Raw genomic sequence first — 22,530 nt, 5'->3', positions numbered from 1 at the left:
TCCCTGAATTAAAGCTGTGTTCATATAAACCAGTCTCCAGGATGATGGCAGTTGGCTTTTGTGATGAAAGGGCCAAATCAAGATGGCATGTAAAGTGCTAGATACATTAATATATCTGATACCAAATCTGAACCAGGGATTTTTTATATTTGGACTTTGTTTAACTTGCTGCTATTGCTTCTGCTAATGCTGATCCGATTAAAGTCTATTAGTGTGATGTCCAATGTTAGTCCTCTGCTCTGACTTGATGCACAGGTGTATTCCTACCTTTAAATTCAAGGGCAAATGATTGTTTTATCTCGCCAAGTGCACTACCTTCAATTATAGACAGTTAATGGGATGTGCAGGCTTTAAGCTTTGAAATCTGGAGATTGCTGGCTGGTGGGCTGGAATGTATCACCGTGTATTCTCAGCATTTCAAGCTGCAACATAAATGTAATCATTTAATCAAAGGTTTAAACACTGGTGACTTCTTAAAAATATTCTGAGGCATAGTTATGCTTGTGTTCTCAAACTAAAATTGGTACTGCCCTGAGATTCCAAGTCAGATCGGTGGATTTTGCTCAGTATGTTGACAAAACAATAGTAGTTCCAGCACTACTTAGACCCAAAACAGTACTTTGGGTCTCTTCAGGCAATGAAAGACACAGTACTTCACAGCCAATAACATGTCCTTTTTTTGGGAAGTATTATCACTGTATTTAAATGTATACAAGGGCCAGCAATAGTCATGAGATTTATGGTCAATAAGTACTGCCTCATTAGCCAGGACCACATCCCATGAATTATTATTTTTAAAAAATCTTGTCCAACATGATTTTTCATACATAGGCAGGATCCTATTGTCCTGACGTTAAAATAATTCTGACCTGGAAGCAGAATATAATGTTTTTTTTATTCCTCTTCCCTGTGCTCCTCTTCTTTTCTCAACCTTGCTCATAACTTGTGCTTGGGCACACTCCTTTATCCACAAATGACAGAATGTGACAGATGTCGTGTCCCTTTGTCATGTATGAAGTTTCTGTAATGTATGCTGATCAGGCTGCTGCTTTTTCTCCCCATTGCAGACTTGCACATTGCATCAGTGGGCAAGCTTCTTTCATGACTAGCTCTCCCTCATTGATGCTTGGGTGAGTGGCTGATGTAAAAAGTTAAGATGCAATTGTTCCCTCCCAAAAATGTATTTTCTTTTCCAATTTTGAGCTACTTGCTCCCATTTGGATTTTGCAATATTTGTTGAGGACATAAGTACTTTAAAAAAAAAAAAAAAAAAAAAAATGTTCTCAATCTTTTGTTTTTATGATTTGATTATAAAATTATCTGTGCTTAACACTAGATTTGTGGCTAGGCAGTTAATGCACTGGCAAGGCATGTTTTTCCCATGAACAGATAATCACCCAGTGATTCAGGCTGGAATGTCTGGAAACATCACTTAAAAATGCTACGAAGCATCACTATCCGTGGCAATATCCCAAAAAGAATTCCACGCAAAACTTTATTTAAAAAAAAAAACCTACACCGTATGAAAAAGATTTAAAAAAAAAAAAAAAAAAAATTGCTGCTTCCCGTGTGTAAATTTTCTGCTTGACTTTGAATGCTCAATCAAGAAACATGTGCATTTATATAGTGCCTTTCTTTACTGCTGGACATGCTAAAGACCTTGCAGCTAATGAAGGGAGTTGGTGTATAATGTAGGCAATGGCAACCAATTTGACCAGATCATTTTTTAGTGATGGTTGAAGGATATGTTTTAACTAGGATACTATGGACGATTCCCCAGTTCTTTATCCAAATAATGGAAACTATGCATCCACTTGAGGCAGACCGGTTATTTGTTAATGTCCCCTCCAAAATGCTACGCCTCGACTGCACTGAACTATCTTCCTGGATCATCAGTGCTTTCCAAACCTTTTCCCACTGGGATACCAATCCAAAGCTTCAAAATTGCATGACCCTTCTGAGCGACTGGGGGGAGAGAGGCAGGCAGAGGTTTTAATTTTCACATTTTTAAAAGCATTCCTTTCTTGGTTTGTTTTTTGAAGCAGATATCAGGCCTCTATCATCAACCAGTTAGGCCATACCCCACAAGTATTTAGAGGGGCCTGACTGCTATTAACATTCAATCAGGGTTCTGCAGCAGCTATTGCTACCCCCCCCCCCCCCCCCCCCCCCATTTTGGGAAGTCCTTTCCCAGATTATGTTCTCAGGCCACTGAGTGTGACTTGAACCTCTGACCTTCTGACTTGGGTGAGAACACTACTGACTGAACATGGCATTCGCACAATTTTATCGAGAAGCTTTCAACCATACTCTGAAGCATGTTGTTGAGGTCTGTACTCTGGGGGCTGGTGAAAGGAGAGGAGATGGAGGAATTTTGCATGACTGATTCATTTGCTCTTTTATCATAAATTTGCACATAAAAGTACAACTTTAATAACTAGCAAAATAATCTGGGTGAAATTAGCATTGTATGTTGCTGTATGAATGCAAGATATAGGAGCAAGAGCAGGCCATTCGACCCCTCAAGCCTGCTCCATCATTCGGTAAGATCAATGCTGATTTTCTTCTTCAGCTACACCTTTCCATCCTGTCCCAACACCCCCCCCCCCCCCCCCCCCCCAATAGCCTATTGATTTCTGACTTAACTTAGCATCCAAAGCCCAAAAGTGAAGTTCTCAAATCATCTTCTGAGACCGGACCTCTGTTTTCTAGATTTCCCAGCCAGAGAAAATATCCCCTTAGCAACTACCCTGTTGAGCCCCATCTGAATCTAGTATCGCTCTGAGATCATCTCTTTCTCTAAACTCAAGGAGAAATGGAAGGAGTCTCCTCATAAAATAATTCCCTCATTCCAGGAACTAATCTAGTGAGGTTTCTGCAATCCCTCTGGGGCAAGCATATCCTTCCTTGGGATAGGAGACCAGGATTGTACATAGTACTTTAAGTATGGTCTTGTCAAGATCCGATAAATCCTAGTAAGATTTACTCAGTATTTTACTGCCAATCCTGATGTAATAACAAATATTATTTGATTTCTGCTAGCTGTCCCTGCGGGTTAACCTTTTCTGTGATTTGTGAAGGACCACTAGGTCTCTGAATACCAACCTTTCAGACTCTTGCCATTTAAAAAAAAAACATTGCTTTTCCTGAAGTGGATAAATTCATGTTCCACAGTTTATTCCATTTACCATATTCTTGCCTACTCACTTAACCTGTTCTTTGCTGCATCCTCCTTAGGTGGGAAAATGAGCTATCTTTATTTTGCCGGCAAATTTGGATACATGTTTCTTGCTCCTCTTGTTTTAAGTCATTATATAAACTGTAAATAATTGCAGCTCAAGACTGATCCTGATAGTATCACAGTTACAGCCGACCCATTGTTTTCCCTATAATCTTTGTTAGCCATGGACTGAGGATTGGTTGATATAATTTTGTTACTGTGAAGCCAAATGTTGTGTAATAACCTTGTGTAAAAGTGAAGTTCCAGATGACCATGGGCTGCTTTCCCCTTTTGAGGGGAGGGGGCGTTTAACCTGAGGATCACCACTCCTTAGGTGAGGTTGGGAAGGTGGAGCCTTCATGAATAGCCCCAGCCGGTATGGTAATTGAAACCATGCTGCTGGCCCTGCTTTGCATCACAAACCAGCTGTCTAGCCATGTGAGCTGAACTGGAACCTTGTGTGGCACCTTATTTTTAAAAAATTAAAAAAATTTAGAGACCTAATTGATTTTTTCCAATTTAAGGGGCAATTTAGCATGGCCAATCCACCGATTCTGCACATCTTTGGGTTGTGGGGGCGAAACCCACGCAAACATGGGGAGATTGTGCAACTTTACACGGACAATGACCCAGAGCCGGGAACGAACCTGGGACCTCGGCGCCGTGAGGCAGCAATGCTGACCGCTACACCACCGTGCTGCCTTGTGTGGCACTTTATTGACTGCTTTTTGAAAATCCACATGTATTACATTCACTGATTCTCCTTTATCTCCCCTACTAGTTGTGTCTTCAGAGTTTGTCAAACACAATCTCCTGCAATTGTACAGGTGAGACCACATCTGGAGTATTGAGTCCCGTTTTGGTCTCCTTATTTGAGGAAGGATATGGTGGCAATGGAGGCAGTTCATAGGAGGTTCACCAGATTGATTCCCGGGATGAAAGGGTTGATGTGTGAGAAGAAATTAAACAGTTTGGACTTATACTCACTGGAGTTTCGAAGAATGAGCGACAATCTGATTGAGGTTTACAGAATACTAAGAGGGATTGATAAAGTAATTGTAGATCAAATGTTCCCCCTTGTGGGGCAAACTAGAACGAGAGGTCACGAATATAGGTTGAGAGGCAGTAGATTTAAAACTGAGATGAGGAAGAACTACTTCTCTCAGCGGGTGATGAATTTGTGGAACTCTCTGTTCCACAAAGTATGGCATCAAGGAGTTCTAGCAAAACTGGAGTCGGTCGGTTGGGGGGGGTGGGGGGGGGAAGCTTTCTGGTTGGAGTGGTACCTGGCACAAAGGAAGATGGTTGTGGAGGTTGGAGGTCAATTATCTCCACTCCAGGATATCACTGCAGGAATTCCTCAGGGTACTGTCCTCGGCCCAACCATCTTCAGCTGCTTTTTCAATGGCCTCCCTTCCATCATATGGTCAGAAGTGGGTAATGTTCAGCACCATTCGCAATTCCTCTAAGATAATGAAGCAGTGCATGTCCAAATGCAGCAAGTCCTGGCCTGACAAGTGGCAAGTTACATTTGTGCCAGGCAAAGGAAGGCAATGTACCAAAGCCATGCCCTTCCAAAGTTTATTAACAGAAATTTGCATTACGTAAACATTTGTGACATACTTCTGAAATGTAGAGGACATGACTTGTGTATTATGTTATTGAATAATTACATGTGCAATACCTTGGACTATATTTGGAATCGGCTGGTTACTAGCAATGGTAAAAATGTTCTTTTTAAACAATTAACAAATGTTTAGCCTGGTTGTAGAATTAACTTGCTGCTTTCAGTTCATGCAGCAAATAATTTGGCTGCAGTGTTGGACTGAGATAATAGTGCATAAAAGCATGTCATTACTAGCCAACTGTGACATTCAAATTAGTTTAGCGTGCCAGCAGAACTTGCAAAACCTGTGTACTCCTCTTAAATATTTTTCCTAAAGGTCCCTCGTGCAAAGTTCTTTAGCAGTAAGGCAATCAGATGCTTGTTCACTCTTATGTGCGTGCTCTCTCTTGAAAGGAATTTAATCATAAATCTGAAGGCTATGGGAATGAGTGAATTTCCCCCCAAAAAATAACATTAACCAGATGCAAGGCTAGCTTTTTCAGGCACATAGCCTAGTTTTGTTTTCTTGGCTGAATTTCCTGACAGAAGGTGGAGCTCTGCAGTAAGTCAGGTGATCAGTCACAGAAATTAACTGATTGTTCTTAGTTGTTTTTAAAGGATAATTTTCCACCAACCTGATGAATGTTAAGTTTCTAACATTATTTGTAGGCTTTACGGACCATCTCATTGTTGCTCATAGCAAAATTCCAACTCTGCGTAGTTTCACAGTGAAGATGATGAACGCATCCTGCAGATAGAACATATAGAACATAGAACAATACAGCGCAGTACAGGCCCTTCGGCCCACGATGTTGCAAAGAAACAAAAGCCATCTAACCTACACTATGCCATTATCATCCATATGTTTATCCAATAAACTTTTAAATGCCCTCAATGTTGGCGAGTTCACTACTGTAGCAGGTAGGGCATTCCACGGCCTCACTACTCTTTGCGTAAAGAACCTACCTCTGACCTCTGTCCTATATCTATTACCCCTCAGTTTAAAGCTATGTCCCCTCGTGCCAGCCATATCCATCCGCGGGAGAAGGCTCTCTCTGTCCACCCTATCCAACCCCCTGATCATTTTGTATGCCTCTATTAAGTCTCCTCTTAACCTTCTTCTCTCCAACGAAAACAACCTCAAGTCCATCAGCCTTTCCTCATAAAATTTTCCCTCCATACCAGGCAACATCCTGGTAAATCTCCTCTGCACCTGCTCCAAAGCCTCCACGTCCTTCCTATAATGCGGTGGCCAGAACTGTACGCAATACTCCAAATGCGGCCGTACCAGAGTTCTGTACAGCTGCAACATGACCTCCCGACTCAATCCCTCTACCAATAAAGGCCAACACTCCATAGGCCTTCTTCACAACCCGATCAACCTGGGTGGCAAATTTCAGGGATCTATGTACATGGACACCTAGATCCCTCTGCTCATCCACACTTTCAAGAACTTTACCATGAGCCAAATATTCCGCATTCCTGTTATTCCTTCCAAAGTGAATCACCTCACACTTCTCTACATTAAACTCCATTTGCCACCTCTCAGCCCAGCTCTGCAGCTTATCTATATCCCTCTGTAACCTGCTACATCCTTCCACACTATCGACAACACCACCGACTTTAGTATCGTCTGCAAATTTACTCACCCACCCTTCTGCGCCTTCCTCTAGGTCATTGATAAAAATGACAAACAGCAACGGCCCCAGAACAGATCCTTGTGGTACTCCACTTGTGACTGTACTCCATTCTGAACATTTCCCATCAACCACCACCCTCTGTCTTCTTTCAGCTAGCCAATTTCTGATCCACATCTCTAAATCACCCTCAATCCCCAGCCTCTGTATTTTTTTGCAATAGCCTACCGTGGGGAACCTTATCAAACGCTTTGCTGAAATCCATATACACCACATCAACTGCTCTACCCTCGTCTACCTGTTCAGTCACCTTCTCAAAGAACTCATAAGGTTTGTGAGGCATGACCTACCCTTCACAAAGCCATGCTGACTATCCCTGATCATATTATTCCTATCTAGATGATTTTAAATCTTGTCTTTTATAATCCCCTCCAAGACTTTACCCACTACAGACGTGAGGCTCACCGGTCTATAGTTGCCGGGGCTGTCTCTGCTCCCCTTTTTGAACAAAGGGACCACATTTGCTGTCCTCCAGTCCTCTGGCACTATTCCTGTAGCCAATGATGACATAAAAATCAAAGCCAAAGGTCCAGCAATCTCTTCCCTGGCCTCCCAGAGAATCCTAGGATAAATCCCATCAGGTCCCGGGGACTTATCTATTTTCAGCCTGTCCAGAATTGCCAACACCTCTTCCCTACGTACCTCAATGCCATCTATTCTATTAGCCTGGGGCTCAGCATTCTCCTCCACAACATTATCTTTTTCCTGAGTGAATACTGACGAAAAATATTCATTTAGTATCTCGCCTATCTCTTCAGACTCCACACACAATTTCCCATCCCTGTCCTTGACTGGTCCTACTCGTTCCCTAGTCATTCGCTTATTCCTGACATACCTATAGAAAGCTTTTGGGTTTTCCTTGATCCTTCCTGCCAAATACTTCTCATGTCCCCTCCTTGCTCGTCTTAGCTCTCTCTTTAGATCCTTCCTCGCTACCTTGTAACTATCCATCGCCCCAACCGAAACTTCACACTTCATCTTCACATAGGCCTCCTCCTTCCTCCTAACAAGAGATTCCACTTCCTTGGTAAACCACGGTTCCCTCGCTCGACGCCTTCCTCCCTGTCTGACCGGTACATACTTATCAAGAACACGCAGTAGCTGATCCTTGAACAAGCCCCACTTATCCAGTGTGCCCAACACTTGCAGCCTACTTCTCCACCTTATCCCCCCCAAGTCACGTCTAATGGCATCATAATTGCCCTTCCCCCAGCTATAACTCTTGCCCTGCGGTGTATACTTATCCCTTTCCATCATTAACGTAAACGTCACCGAATTGTGGTCACTGTCCCCAAAGTGCTCTCCTACCTCCAAATCCAACACCTGGCCTGGTTCATTACCCAAAACCAAATCCAACGTGGCCTCGCCTCTTGTTGGCCTGTCAACACATTGTTTCAGGAAACCCTCCTGCACACACTGTACAAAAAACGACCCATCTATTGTACTCGAACTATATCTTTTCCAGTCAATATTTGGAAAGTTAAAGTCTCCCATAATAACTACCCTGTTACTTTCGCTCATATCCAGAATCATCTTCGCCATCCTTTCCTCTACATCCCTAGAACTATTAGGAGGCGTATAAAAAACTCCCAACAGGGTGACCTCTCCTTTCCTGTTTCTAACTTCAGCCCATACTACCTCGGAAGAAGAGTCCCCATCTAGCATCCTCTCCGCCACTGTAATACTGCTCTTGACTAGCAGCGCCACACCTCCCCCTCTTTTGCCTCCTTCTCTGAGCTTACTAAAACACCTAAACCCCGGAACCTGCAACATCCATTCCTGTCCCTGCTCTATCCATGTCTCCGAAATGGCCACAACATCGAAGTCCCAGGTACCAACCCATGCTGCCAGTTCCCCTACCTTGTTTCGTATACTCCTGGCATTGAAGTAGACACACTTCAAACCACCTACCTGAACACTGGCCCCCTCCTGCGACGTCAAATCTGTGCTCCTGACCTCTATACTCTCATTCTCCCTTACCCTAAAACTACAATCCAGGTTCCCATGCCCCTGCTGCATTAGTTTAAACCCCCCCAAAGAGCACTAACAAATCTTCCCCCCCAGGATATTTGTGCCCCTCAGGTTCAGATGTAGACCATCCTGTCTGTAGAGGTCCCACCTTCCCCAGAAAGAGCCCCAGTTATCCAGAAATCTGAATCCCTCCCGCCTGCACCATCCCTGTAGCCACATGTTTAAATGCTCTCTCTCCCTATTCCTCATCTCACTATCACATGACACGGGCAACAACCCAGAGATAACAACTCTGTTTGTTCTAGTTCTGAGCTTCCATCCTAGCTCCCTGAAAGCCTGCCTGACATCCTTGTCCCCTTTCCTACCTATGTCGTTAGTGCCAATGTGGACCACGACTTGGGGCTGCTCCCCCTCCCCCCTAAGGACCCGGAAAACACGATCCGAGACATCACGTACCCCTGCACCTGGGAGGCAACATACCAAACGTGAGTCTCTCACGCTCCCACAAAATCTCCTATCTGTGCTCCTGACTATCGAGTCCCCAATTACTAATGCTCTGCTCCTCTCCCCCCTTCCCTTCTGAGCAACAGGGACAGACTCTGTGCCAGAGGCCCGTACCCCATGGCTTACCCCTGGTAAGTCTCTCTTCCCCCCCCCCCCCCCCCCCCCCCCCCCCCCCCCCCCCCCCCCCCCACAAGTATCCAAAGCGGTATACTTGTTTCTCAGGGGAACGACCGCAGGGGATCCCTGCACTGACTGCTTTTTCCCAGTCCCTCTTACAGTTACCCACCTATCTCCAATCTTTGGTGTAACTAATTCCCTGAAGCTGCTATCTATGACCCCTTCTGCCTCCCGAATGATCCGAAGTTCTTCCAACTCCAGCTCCAGTTCCCTAACTCGGTCTTGGAGGAGCTGGAGATGGCAGCACTTCCTGCAGGTAAAATCAGCAGGGACACTAACTGCATCCTTCACCTCAAACATCCTGCAGGAGGAACATTGCACTCCCTTCCCTGCCATTCCTCTAACTTACTACCAAGATCTGGCTAACAACTAAATTTTTATAAAAAATAATAATAATATAATAAAATATGGTACTTACCTCAGACCAATGGGTTTTATTATTAGGTTAGAGGAGGAGGGCGGGTGGGAGACACTACACGTGTAGTGTCTCGGGTTTCCTCTCCACCAGAATTTATTGGTGAGGGTCTTCCCAGACGTCCGCGGGTCGACTTCCTGTTCCCGCCTAAAAAACTAATTTAAAAAAAAAAGAAAAATTCTCAGCTCCTGCTGAAATTGACTAACCAGCCAGCTCCACTCCCGCCGAAATCGACTGGCCTGCCCCTGCAAAGACAAGTGCTTTTAAAGGTTGACTTACCTCCCAGCAGCCACTTCCGCACTGCTCCCGCTGAAACTGACTCACCAGCTGTTCTCACGCCGAAATCGACTGGCCTGCCCCTGCAAAGACAAGTGCTTTTAAAGGACAGACTTACCTCCCAGCAACCACTTCCGCAATGCTCCCGCTGAAACTGACTCACCAGCTGTTCTCACGCCAAAATCGACTCTAGATCTAGTTGATTTCTTGTCAGATTAAGTTGCTAGCGATATTGCGTTTATCAACTTGAAAATTATTTACAATAACTTTAAAGTTGACCGTATCTGACCAATTTAACAATATTTACTAACCATATTGAATGCATTGCTCGAGGATATGCTCTCCTACCATTGCAGTACCAACAAATAGCACCGCCCTTTGACATTCAATGGCATTACCATCACTGAATCCCCTACAATCAACTTCCTGGGGGTTACCATTGATCAGAAACTGTAAGTGGACTAGTCATATTAATACTGTGGCTACCAGGCAGGTCAAAGGCTAGGAATCCTATGGCGAGGAACTCGCCTCCTGAAATGAAATGAAAATCGCTTATTGTCACAAGTGGGCTTCAATGAAGCTACTGTGAAAAGCCCCTAGTCGCCACATTCCGGTGTCTGTTCGGGGAGGCTGTTACGGGAACCCCCAAAAAGCCTGTCCACCATCTACAAGGCACAAGTCAGGAGTGCAATGGAATACTCTCCACTTGCCCGGATGCGTGCAGCTCCAACAACATTCATGAAGCTCAACACCATCCACGGCAAAGCACCCCGCTTGATTGCTCCCCCTTCTACAAACATTCAAACCCTCCACCACTGCCGAACAGGGGAATTTTGCTATGAGCAACAATGAGATGGTCCGTACAGCCTACAGATAATGTTAGAAACTTAATTTTCCACCAACCTGATGAATGTTATCATCCTTTAAAAACAACATCAGTTAATTTCTGTGACTGATCACCTGATGTACTGCAGAGCTCCACCCAAATCATACATCTACAAGATGCACTGCAGTAACTCCCCAAGGTTCCTTAGCACCTGCCAAACCCACGACCACTTCCATCTAGAAGGACAAGAGCAGCAGATACCCGAGAACCCCATCACCTGGAGGTTACCCTCCAAGTCACTCACCACCCTGACTTGAAAATATATCGCCGCTCCTTCACTGTCGCTGGGGCAACATCGTGGAACTCCCTCTCTAACAGTATAGTGGGTGTACCTACACCTCGATGACTGCAAGAAGGCAACTCACCACCATCTTCTGAAGGGCAACTAGGGATGGGCAACAAATACTGCCAAACCAGCCACTCCCACAACCCGTATATTAATTTTTAAAGAAAATTATTCTTCCTTATTCTGATCTTGTGATCTTTGCTAAAGAGGCACTGATTGTGACGAGATCTATCCTTGAGAGGTTTCTTCCTATAAGTTGTATTACTAACAGGAGGATGTAATTGAATGCTAAACCAGCAGACTTGGCTGTTTAAATATGCCTAATGCAGAAGACTGGTAAAAGGTGCATGTTGTAGCACCTAATTATTGTTGGGATCATGATGACCTTGATTGTGCTCAAACCATATGAGAGCTCTAGGGAAGGCAAATGGAATTTCAGGTTGTATTTCCATGTCCAAGACTATCTGGTCTTGTATCAATAGTGCTAGTCTAAATAAGACTTAAATGCTTACATTTGGGCAGTGTTGTCCTGTTGGATTTTGATACTTACCAAATTTCACCCCTTGATTTAAAAAAAAAAAAAATAAAGAAATATTAAGAAAACAAATAGGCAATATTTTAAAAATAGGGGTGAGGTTTTAAACTACCAGCAATCAAAACCAATACATTCACTGTCCGAACCAGAGGAATAGCTTCAAAAGGGTTTTGCAATTCACCTGTTCAGCAAAACAAGCCTGCTGTACCCAATTCAAAGGGCGGTGACAATCTGTTCTGTTTCTGACAGCGTGCTTCAGTTAATTTTAAAACAAATCTGAAGGAGTAAACTCCTTTTTAACTGAATCCATTTAACAGTATATTAGGAGACTCTGAGGAAAAATATCTTTTTTAAATATAAATTTAGAGTAATTCTTTTTTCCAATTAAGGGACAATTTAGTGTGGCCAATCTACCTACCCTGCACATCTTTTAGGATTGTGGGGGTGGGACCCATGCAGACACTGGGGGAATGCATGGACAGTGACCCGGGGCCGGGATCGAACCCTGGTCCTCTGCGAAGTGAGGCAGCTGTTCGAACCACTACACCACCGTGCTGCTCAGGAGGGAAAAGAATGAACCAATCTTTACGGAATGGCTTAACTCTGTCGCCTGCCATTTCCAACACAGCATCTAGATATTTAATAGACTTCTGGCTCATGACCACCTCTTGTAATCTCTTAAGCCAAAAGCACCCTATTCTTTTCAGTCACTTGACCGACCTATTAGGACGACTGAATGTATTTGGGTGTTGCTGCATTGCCTCAACTTGCTAAAATGGCACACTTCCACCCTAATTGGCATCTATGCAATGATGTTCGTCACTCTCACACCTCAACTGTTTTGTGAAAACTTCTAACTACCATCTAAACAAAACCAGGTTCTTTAATTAGCATCCTTTGTCACTAGATTCCACAAGAAAATTCTGCAAGCAATCGGACTGCTGTCCTTGCAAATGCTGGCTTTCATAGCACTTCACCGAACAGTCCAACTGATTTAAATGCATGATTTAGAAGCACTTAACACAGGATTGGAGAAGATAACACGAGTGGAATATTTTCCTTGTTTCATTGAGCATGTGACTCTTCAGCTTCTGAGCCACAATAAATCCATCTAAGTTGTATTCTGATACATGTAGCAACAGTCTGATGTATAATTCTTATCAAACGGCAATGTGATTGATTTTCTTTGCTTAATTAGAATTGATGACATATAGTGGTCTAGAGCAGTGTTTTCAGACTTTCTTTCCTGGGACCCACTTTTAGCAACTGTTGGATCTTCGAGACCCATGCCGCCAACCTTACAACCCACCATTATTGCTTACCTTTAATGCAGCAGGTGAGCCTGCTTGGTCCTCACAAGCTCACTTGCTTCGTCATTCAATGTTACATTTCTGCTAAGGACTTCAGCTGACGATTTAAATTCTCGCTGATCCTTTGAGAAAAATCAAAAGGTTTGTCCTAACTCACCGTGCCTAGTATTCAAATGCCTTTGAAGATTTGAGTTTTTAAAAAAACTTCCATTTGTCAGTACTCCCCTGCATGTAACACACATGGGCTTTGCAGCGGCACAATTAAAGTCATTACCTCAAGAAATCATCTTTATACTACTTTGTTCCTGATTTCAGTTTCTTCTTAATTGTTTGTTCACCAGCGGCCCTGGAGCTCTGGATCAGCTCACACCAGCACTGCTTTGTCCTGTCGTGGACTCTCCTGCGAAGCTCTTTCCAGTAGACTCAATTGTCAGATCCTGGCTTGTTTGTGTCCTCTCTTCCTTATTATAATATAATCATAGAATTTACAGTGCAGAAGGAGGCCATTCGGCCCATTGAGTGCACCGGCTCTTGGAAAGAGCACCCTACCCATGGTCCACACCTCCACCCTATCACAGTAACCCCACCCAATACTAAGGGCAATTTTGGACACTAAGGGCAATTTATCATGGCCAATCCACCTATCCTGCACATCTTTGGACTGTGGGAGGAAACCGGAGCACCCGGAGGAAACCCACGCACACACTGGGATGATGTGCAGACTCCGCACAGACAGTGACCCAAGCCGGAATCGAACCTGGGACCCTGGAGCTGTGAAGCAATTGTGCTATCCACAATGCTACCGTGCTGTCCATCTTCAGTTCTCCACATAGTCCTGTTACATGGTTGAAGTTTCAAAACTAGAGTATATGGTTGCGAGGGATCGTGTGTAATTGGGAAATTATGACACATGTGTATACAATTTATAGGCAGTGTTGGTTTCGTCTAATGCTGACTTTTTTGATGGATTTGTGCATGCACTCCTGTCTTAACAGCCAGCTGGGACTATCCAGTCCCTTTTTTGTAGGCTCAAAGTCTGCATTTCCCCAGCAAAATCTTTAACTTTGGGACCAAGTTAATTTCCCTCTGGAACAAACTGTTGAAGTGTAATGGGTGTGGATTTTCTGCAGAGAATTAGACACTTCTTTTGAGAAGAGGGCAATTTTCATTAAAAATAAATTGTTATATAGCTGTGATTATGAGGAACATTGAGCTCTTAATCTCTCTCTAGATTGATTGTTGTCTTGGTCAGCAACATACCTGAATAAGTTGCCCGTCCGAAAGGTGTTTACAAAAGCAAAATATTGCGGTTGCTGGAAATCTGAAATAAAAGCAGAAAGTGCTACAAAGATTCGGCAGCATCTGGGGAGAGAAACAGATAACTCTCGAGTCCGTTAGATACAGACTCTAAATGTTAACTCTGTTTCTCTTTCCACATGCTGCCAGCCCAGTCATTCCAGCATTTTCTGTTTTTATTACTAAGACATTTATGCCTGAGGGATGAGTGGATGGTGTAAATGATTGCAGAAAGCTGAGGAGGGTGGGGGTGGAGAGCTAATGGCTTGTTGCAATGCTTTTTTGTAAGTTGCATTTGGGGGTGCAGTCTCCATTTCTGTCCTGGGGTTAAGGATATAGGAGAAACAAATTCATGCTTACCTAGGCCATTAAACATTAAATTCATTAGACTGGTTCTTTCCAATGCCACAATTGCCATCACTGCAATTTAAAAATAACACCACCGACGAACACTTCAAAAGGACGATATTATACATGTTTTCATAAATAGACTTTGACTCTTGATTTATAGTGTCGTCTGTAGGACTAACCTGAAGGGTAACTGATCATGTGGGTTGTTTTTGAACAGTGCTCTGTCACAATTTATGTTAAGTATTAGAACTTGCTCAAAATGTAACCTTTGTCCATACTTACCATTTTACTTCTCATTCTAGAGCTGAACAAGAATCCTGTTGATGGTTTTTCAGCGGGGTTGATCGATGACAATGACCTATACAGATGGGAAGTACTCATCATTGGCCCTCCTGACACACTATAGTAAGTATTGCATGTAATTTTAGGGTGGGTGATTATGCTTTGTTCATGTCATAGGAGTCCCGCAGTATGGTGAATAAAACTGTTGCAAAATCTAGGCAGTGATGACCTGTTTTCCCATTCTTGTCAGGTTTGGGGGGTGGGGGGGGAAACGGTGAAAATATACTATTGCTCAAATTTTATACATTAGGTGATTTTCTAGGCTGCTTTCCAGTGGGTTCTTGAGTCTATAAATGAAGGAATAACAAATGGGTGACCCTGAAATGCTATAGTTTTTCTTTTTCCAAAAATAAATTTAGAGTACCCAATTATTTTTTTCCCAATTAAGGGGCAATTTAGCATGGCCAATCCACCTGCCCTGCACATCTTTGGGTTGTGGGGGGTGAAACCCACGCAGACATGGGGAGAATGTGCAAACTCCACACGGACAGTGATCTGGGGTTGGGATCGAACCCGGGTCCTCATTGGAAAAAAATAATTGGTTACTCTAAATTTGTCAAATAAACCAAAATAGGATATTCATTGATGAAAAAATTATTTATTTCATAAAATAGGTGGGTGCTGCTATGTTCGATGAATCTTGCAGGCGAATTATAGTGGCATTACGTTCAAATGGAATCATACAGCTCTGGTGCTGTGACACCAAAGGAAATTCTGCTTTGTGGCTTTTTCTACTAATTTTGCTCATTTTGGGAGAGGGAGGTCGTTTTCACCCTTTTTGGTTCTCCCCTCACCAGACTGAATTTTAAAAAACCCAGTCCCTGATTCGTGTAGCCAATGAAGTTGAGTGAAATGGAATATTTGTTTCCACATCTTAGTTTCAGTAAACTTAGCCTTATGTTGTGTATTCTAATCTAATCCTTCAATTTACTTTTTGTTTTGCAACTTGAATGCAATGTGATGTAAATATCACCACTGTGCTGCAAAGATGCGTGGTAGTATCATTGGTCTATTCTACCTTCCTGGCACTGGTCAGAAATATAAAACGAAGGAGAGGTGTGGAGGGGCAGGTGATCTGTAGTCTCTCAGTCCCAAAACTCTGCAGGCGCAGCTCTTGGAAACTGGAGAGTAATATTATAACTGGGGCCTGTAGAATTCAGCAGCACCTTGAGGTCAGTTTCCATGACCAGTCCAACCAAATCCTGATTTAAGGATGTAAGATTTCTGGGCAAGCCTATTCAACTTTTGTAGTGCATTACTCTCTGTATGTTTGCTATCTTGCGGTGTATTTATATTGGCAACTCATCGCGGCTCTAAGGCCTAGCCAGTTAATGTAAGAACTGTTGCCCAGAAGTTAATGTAAATACTCATAATGATGAGGGCAAGTATATGCAGTTTATACTTTTTTAAAAATATATTTTTTATTCTCCTTTTTCACATTTTCTCCCAAATTTACACCCACCAACAATAAACAATAATCAGTAACAAATATGTCAATCCCCATATCAATAACAACGATCCCATCCAAACCCCAAACATTAGCCTGCATGTTCATATAAACCAATGACAAAAAGGAATCAGGAATCACCCATAGTCACCATTACCATTAACACACACAGCTGCCACCACCCCCCCCCCCCCCCCACAAAACTAATGTTCGATGTTATCCAGTTCTTGAAAGTGCATAATGCTGGTGGGGAAGCGGGTGTCGTTTGAGGCCAAGAACATAGTAGCGGACAATGGAGGCCGATACGTGATGGTGAGCGGTAGGTTGCAGGGGATGGGGGTGGTATTGGTAAATGTATACGCCCCGAATTGGGACGATGCTGGATTAATGAAACGGATGTTGGGGCGTATTCAGGACTTGGAGGTAGGAAGCTTGATAATGGGTGGGGATTTCAACGCGGTGTTGGACCCAGCACTGGATCGCTCCAGATCTAGGATGGGAAAGAGGCTGGCTGCGGCCAAGGTGCTCGGGGGGGTTTATGGATCAGGTGGGGGGGGTAGATCCGTGGAGATTTGCCAGGCCTTTGGCCAGAGAATTTTCTTTTTTCTCCCATGTACACAAGGCCTACTCCCGGATAGATTTTTTTTGTTCTGGGCAGGGCATTGACCCCGAAAGTGGAGGGAACGGAGTATTCGGCCATAGCCATTTCGGACCATGCCCTGCACTGGGTGGAACTAGAGCTGGGGGAGGAGAGGGACCAACGCCCACTGTGGCGGTTGGATGTGGGACTGCTGGCAGACGAGGAAGTGTGCGGGAGGGTGCGGGGGTGTATCGAAAGGTATCTGGAGGCCAACGACAATGGGGAGGTGCAGGTGGGAGTAGTATGGGAGGCGCTGAAGGCGGTGGTCAGGGGAGAGTTGATCTCCATCAGGGCTCATAGGGAGAAGAGAGAGGGCAGGGAAAGGGAGAGGTTAGTGGGGGAGATTTTAAGAGTAGACAGGAGATATGCAGAGGCCCCTGATGAGGGACTACTCAGGGAGAGACGAAGTCTCCAGACGGAGTTCGACCTGTTGACCACAGGCAAGGCAGAGGCACAGTGGAGGAAAGCACAGGGGGCGACGTACGAGTATGGGGAGAAGGCGAGCCGGGTGCTGGCACATCAGCTCCGTAAGAGGATTGCAGCGAGGGAAATAGGTGGAGTCAAGGATGGAAGGGGAACTACGGTGCGGAGTGCGGTGAAAGTGAATGAGGCATTCGAGGCCTTCTACGAGGAGCTGAATAGGTCCCAGCCCCCAGGGGGGAAAGAGGGGATGCGACGATTCTTGGACCAACTGAGGTTCCCGAGGGTGGAGGAGCAGGAGGTGGTTGGTTTGGGGGTGCCAATTGGGGTGGAGGAGCTGGTTAAAGCACTGGGGAGCACGCAGGCAGGGTAGGCCCCGGGACCGGATGGGTTCCCGGTGGAGTTCTGTAGGAAGTATGTAGACCTGTTAGCCCCGTTGCTGGTAAAGACTTTCAATGAGGCAAGGGAGGGGGGGGACCCTGCCCCCGACAATGTCGGAGGCGACAATCTCTTTGATCCTGAAGCGGGATAAGGACCCACTGCAATGCGGGTCGTATAGGCTGATCTCGCTCCTCAACGTAGATGCTAAGTTGTTGGCAAAAGTGTTGGCTACGAGGATTGAGGACTGTGTCCCCGGGGGGTGATTCACGAGGACCAGACGGAATTTGTAAAGGGCAGGCAGCTAAATACCAATGTGCGGAGGCTCCTAAATGTGATTATGATGCCATCGGTGGAGGGAGAGGCGGAGATAGTGGCAGCTATGGACGCGGAGAAGGCCTTTGAACGAGTAGAGTGGGAGTATCTCTGGGAAGTGTTGCGGAGGTTTGGGTTCGGGGGAGGGTTTATTAGCTGAGTTAAGCTCCTATATAGAGCCCCGGTGGCGAGTGTGGTTACGAATCGGCGGAGGTCGGAGTACTTCCGGCTGTATCGAGGGAGGCGTCAGGGGTGCCCCCTGTTGTTTGCATTAGCAATTGAACCTTTGGCCATGGCATTAAGGGAGTCCAGGAAATGGAGGGGGGTGGTTCGAGGGGGAGAGGAGCATCGAGTGTCGCTGTATGCAGACAACCTGTTGCTGTATGTGGCGGACCCAGTGGAGGGGATGGTGGAGGTCATGCAGATCCTAAGGGGGTTTGGGGACTTCTCGGGCTACAAGCTCAATGTAGGGAAGAGTGAGCTCTTTGTGGTGCATCCGGGGGATCAGAGAAGAGGGATAGATGACCTACCGTTTAGGATGGCGGAAAGGAGTTTCGATACTTGGGGATCCAGGTAGGTAGGAGCTGGGGGGCCCTGCACAAATTAAATTGCCGCGGCTGGTGGAGCAGATGGAGGAGGACATTAAACGGTGGGACATGTTGCCACTCTCGCTAGCGGGCAGGGTCCAGTCGATTAAAATGGTGGTCCTCCCGAGGTTTCTTGTATTCCAATGCCTTCCAATTGTGATCACCAAGGCCTTTTTAAAGAGGGTAGGCAGGAGCATTATGGGTTTTGTGTGGGCGAGTAAGACCTCGAGGGTAAGGAGGGGGTTCCTGGAGCGTAGTAGAGATAGAGGAGGGCTGGCGTTGCCGAATCTGGGTGGCTACTATTGGGCAGCCAACGTGGCGATGATCCGTAAGTGGGTGATGGAAGAAGAGGTTGGAGATGGCGTCCTGCAAAGGAACGCGCCTGGGGGCGCTGGTGATGGCACCGCTGCCGCTCTCGCCGACAAGGTACACCACTAGTCCGGTGGTGGCAGCAACACTAAAGATCTGGGGCCAGTGGAGACGGCACAGGAGTGCGATGGGAGCCTCGGTGTGGTCCCCGATCAGAGATAATCATCGGCTTGTCCCAGGAAGGATGGATGGGGGGTTTCAGAGCTGGCATCGGGCAGGTATTAGAAGAATGGGGGACCTGTTCATCGATGGGACGTTTGTGAGCTTAGGGGCGCTGGAGAAGTTTTGACTACCCCCGGGAAACGCTTTCAGGTACATGCAAGTGAGGGTGTTTGTGAGGCGGCAGGTGAGGGAATTCCCGCTGCTCCCGGCACAGGGGATTCAAGACAGGGTTATTTCGGGCGTATGGATCGGAGAGGGCAAGGTGTTGGCGATATACCAGGAGATGAAAGAAGAGGGGGAGGCTTTGGTAGAGGAGCTGAAGGGTAAATGGGAAGAGGAGCTGGGGGTGGAGATCGAGGAGGGTCTGTGGGCTGATGCCCTAAGTAGGGTTAATTCCTCTTCCTCGTGTGCCAGGCTTAGCCTGATACAATTTAAGGTTGTTCACAGAGCGCATATGACGGGGGCGAGGCTGAGCAGGTTCTTTGGGATGGAGGACAGATGTGGGAGGTGCTCAGGAAGCCCGGCGAACCATGTCCATATGTTTTGGTCGTGTCCGGCACTGGATGGGTTCGGGGGGGGGGGGGGGGGGGGGGGGTGTTGCGAGAACTATATCTAAGGTGGTGAAAGTCCGGGTCAAGCCAAGCTGGGGGCTAGCACTATTTGGAGTAGCGGACGAGCCGGGAGTGCAGGAGGCGAAAGAGGCCGGCATTCTGGCCTTTGCGTCCCTGGTAGCCCGGCGAAGGATCTTGTTCGTGTGGAAAGATGCGAAGCCCCCCAATGTGGAAGCCTGGATAAATTACATGGCAGGGTTTATCAAGTTGGAGAGGATAAAGTTTGCTCTGATAGGGTCTGTGCAGGGGTTCTCCAGGCCGTGGCAACCGTTCCTAGACTATCTCGCGGAGCGTTAGATGGAGTTCGATCGACAGCAGCAGCAACCCGGGGGGGTCATCGCTTTTGTGGGGGGGGGGGGGGGGGGGGGGGGGGGGGGGGGGGGGGGGGGGGGGGCGGCGCGCATCTGCAAGAAAATACATAAATGATCCGGAAAACTGATATGTTACGGGAGGAATCCAATGTACATAAATTCTGTATAGTATTGATTTGCCACGTTTATGTCTTGCTATGCGAGTTTCTTTTCTTTTTGTTACGGGGGAGGGGTTTGGTCTGTATGGGTGAAAATTGTGTTAAAAATTCTTAATAAACATATTTTAAAAAAACAAAAAGAATGTGAATAATGGCCATGAATTGTTGATCCCTCCAACCCATCAGGATCCGACTTCGGGCGATCAACAAGGCGAAGGCTACAACATCTGCCTCCGCACCCGTTTCCAACCCTGGCTGGTCCGACACCCCGAATATGGCCTCCCAGGGGCCCGGGTCCAGTTTCACGTGCACCACTTTAGAAATTACCCGAAAAACCTCCTTCCAGTAATCCTCTAGCTTTGGACAGGACCAAAACATATGAAACGTGATTAGCGGGGTCCTCCCCGCAATGTTCCCACACATCTTCTACTCCTTCAAAGAATCTGCTCATCCTTGCCCTCGTGAGGTGTGCTCTGTATACCACCTTCAGCTGTTTCAGCCCCAACTTCGCGCACGAGGTGGAGGCATTCACTCTCCAGAGCACCTCATACCAGAACCCCTCCTCCATATCCTCTCCCAACTCTTCCTCACACTGTGCTTTGATCCCTTCCAGTTGTGCCTTCTCCTCTTCCAAAATAGCCCCATAAACCGCTGACACTACCCCCTTCTCCAGTCCCCCTGTCATCAGCACCACCTCCAGCAATGTGGAGGCCGGATTCACCGGGAAGCCCTGTATCTCCTTTCTGGCAAAGCGGTGCTGTGGCTAGTGCTTTCAATCCCGACCCCCTGCACAAACTCTCCTCCATTCTGACCCACTGGGAATCAACCCCTCTGACCCAAGCTCCGCACCTTCTCCACATTCGCTGCCAGTAGTAATAAATCCGGTTCGGAAGACCCAAACCCCCTGCCTGCTTTCCCTCTGTAGCAGCACCTTTCTAACTCTGGCCACCTTCCCTCCCCATATGAACGACGCAATCCTTCCCTCAGTCCAAAGGTGTGCAGGTTAGGTGGATTGGCCATGATAATTGCCCTTCGTGTCCAAAATTGGCCTTAGTGTTGGGTGGGGTTGCTGGGTTGTGGAGATAGGGTGGAGGTGTTGACCTTGGGTAGGGCGTTCTTTCCAAGAGCGGGTGTAAACTCGATGGGCCGAATGGCCTCCTTCTGCACTGTAAATTCTAAAAAATTCTATGATCTCTCTGAAAAAAGCCTTTGGCAGGAAAATCGACAGGCATTGAAAAATAAACAAATCGTGGCAACACATTCATTTTACAGAAATCGCGGCAACATGTTCATTTTATATGCAGTTTATACTTAAATGGGATTAAGTCTTGTAGCCATCTGGGATGGCCACTTTCAGCATATACAATGGACACTCGCAGAGCATTCAGGGAAAAATGGACAATGCAAAGTAACAAGCAGGCACAGAGCCTGAATGTGTATTTAATAGACAGACTGCAGACAGAATCGAAACTCTTGGCCGATTTGCACATTGATGGCCCATCTCCGATGAACAAAGACTGGTGCTCAGGTAGCCGATACCGTCCCAGACATTCCGGTGCCACTACCCCAGAAACAAACAAAGCAAGGCCAACGGCCACTTGGGACATGCCCAGCCATCAAGGCACCCGCCCCTTTATTGGCTCAGATCGATGGCAGTGATCAAGAAGTGGCCCAATTAATTGGGGCCAAGTTTAAGGCCTTCCTAAAAGCATGCGAAATCCCCCCCGTGTATAAGAAGGAACCCTGCCATATGTTCAGCCTCTTGGATTCGGCTCTCAACTGGAGAGACCCTTCCACCTGCACCACCAGAAGCAAGTAAGTTCAAGTTCAACGCTCGCTGCCAGACGGACAACCATAGCTATACTCCTGCTACTTCTTCGAACCCAACAGCCTCAGATCCGAACAACGGCCACTGTTCCTCTGACCTAAGTGGGCACCCGAAGTTAAGTATAGGTGTCAGTGATAGACATAGTTTAGCCTGTAGTGTTGTGCATGAGTAAATCATACTGTGTGTAAATAAAGTAGCATTGACTTTGAATTGACTAACTGGTGTATTGGCTCTTTGATCGGTATTCGGTTGAACCTTGTGGCGGTATCAAGAGATACCTGTCGATTCTGAAAGCATATTCATAATTAAGATTAAGAAAGGCGACCTTATTGATCGCCATATTTATAGCTACTAGAAAGAGAGCAACAGTCTCCATTAGATTTGGAGTACTTCATAAACTAGGTTTAATACTGCACTGGATTTGCACTACTG

At 45.9% G+C, this 22,530-nt stretch overlaps 1 protein-coding gene across 1 annotated transcript in view; it reads left to right on the top strand.

Moving 5' to 3' along the window:
• ube2g1a (ubiquitin-conjugating enzyme E2G 1a (UBC7 homolog, yeast)) overlaps positions 1-22,530 on the top strand; it is a 133,501-nt gene that overhangs the window by 71,925 nt on the left and 39,046 nt on the right. Inside the window, exon 2 of the mRNA XM_072469162.1 lies at positions 14,833-14,935. Within this exon, the coding sequence (XP_072325263.1) occupies positions 14,833-14,935 (103 nt within the window). The remainder of the gene's footprint in view (positions 1-14,832; positions 14,936-22,530) is intronic.

This window comes from Scyliorhinus torazame, chromosome 12 (assembly GCF_047496885.1).
Source record: "Scyliorhinus torazame isolate Kashiwa2021f chromosome 12, sScyTor2.1, whole genome shotgun sequence".
In the NCBI taxonomy this organism is placed as follows: domain Eukaryota; kingdom Metazoa; phylum Chordata; class Chondrichthyes; order Carcharhiniformes; family Scyliorhinidae; genus Scyliorhinus; species Scyliorhinus torazame.
This window is presented reverse-complemented; position numbering and strand designations above follow the sequence as displayed.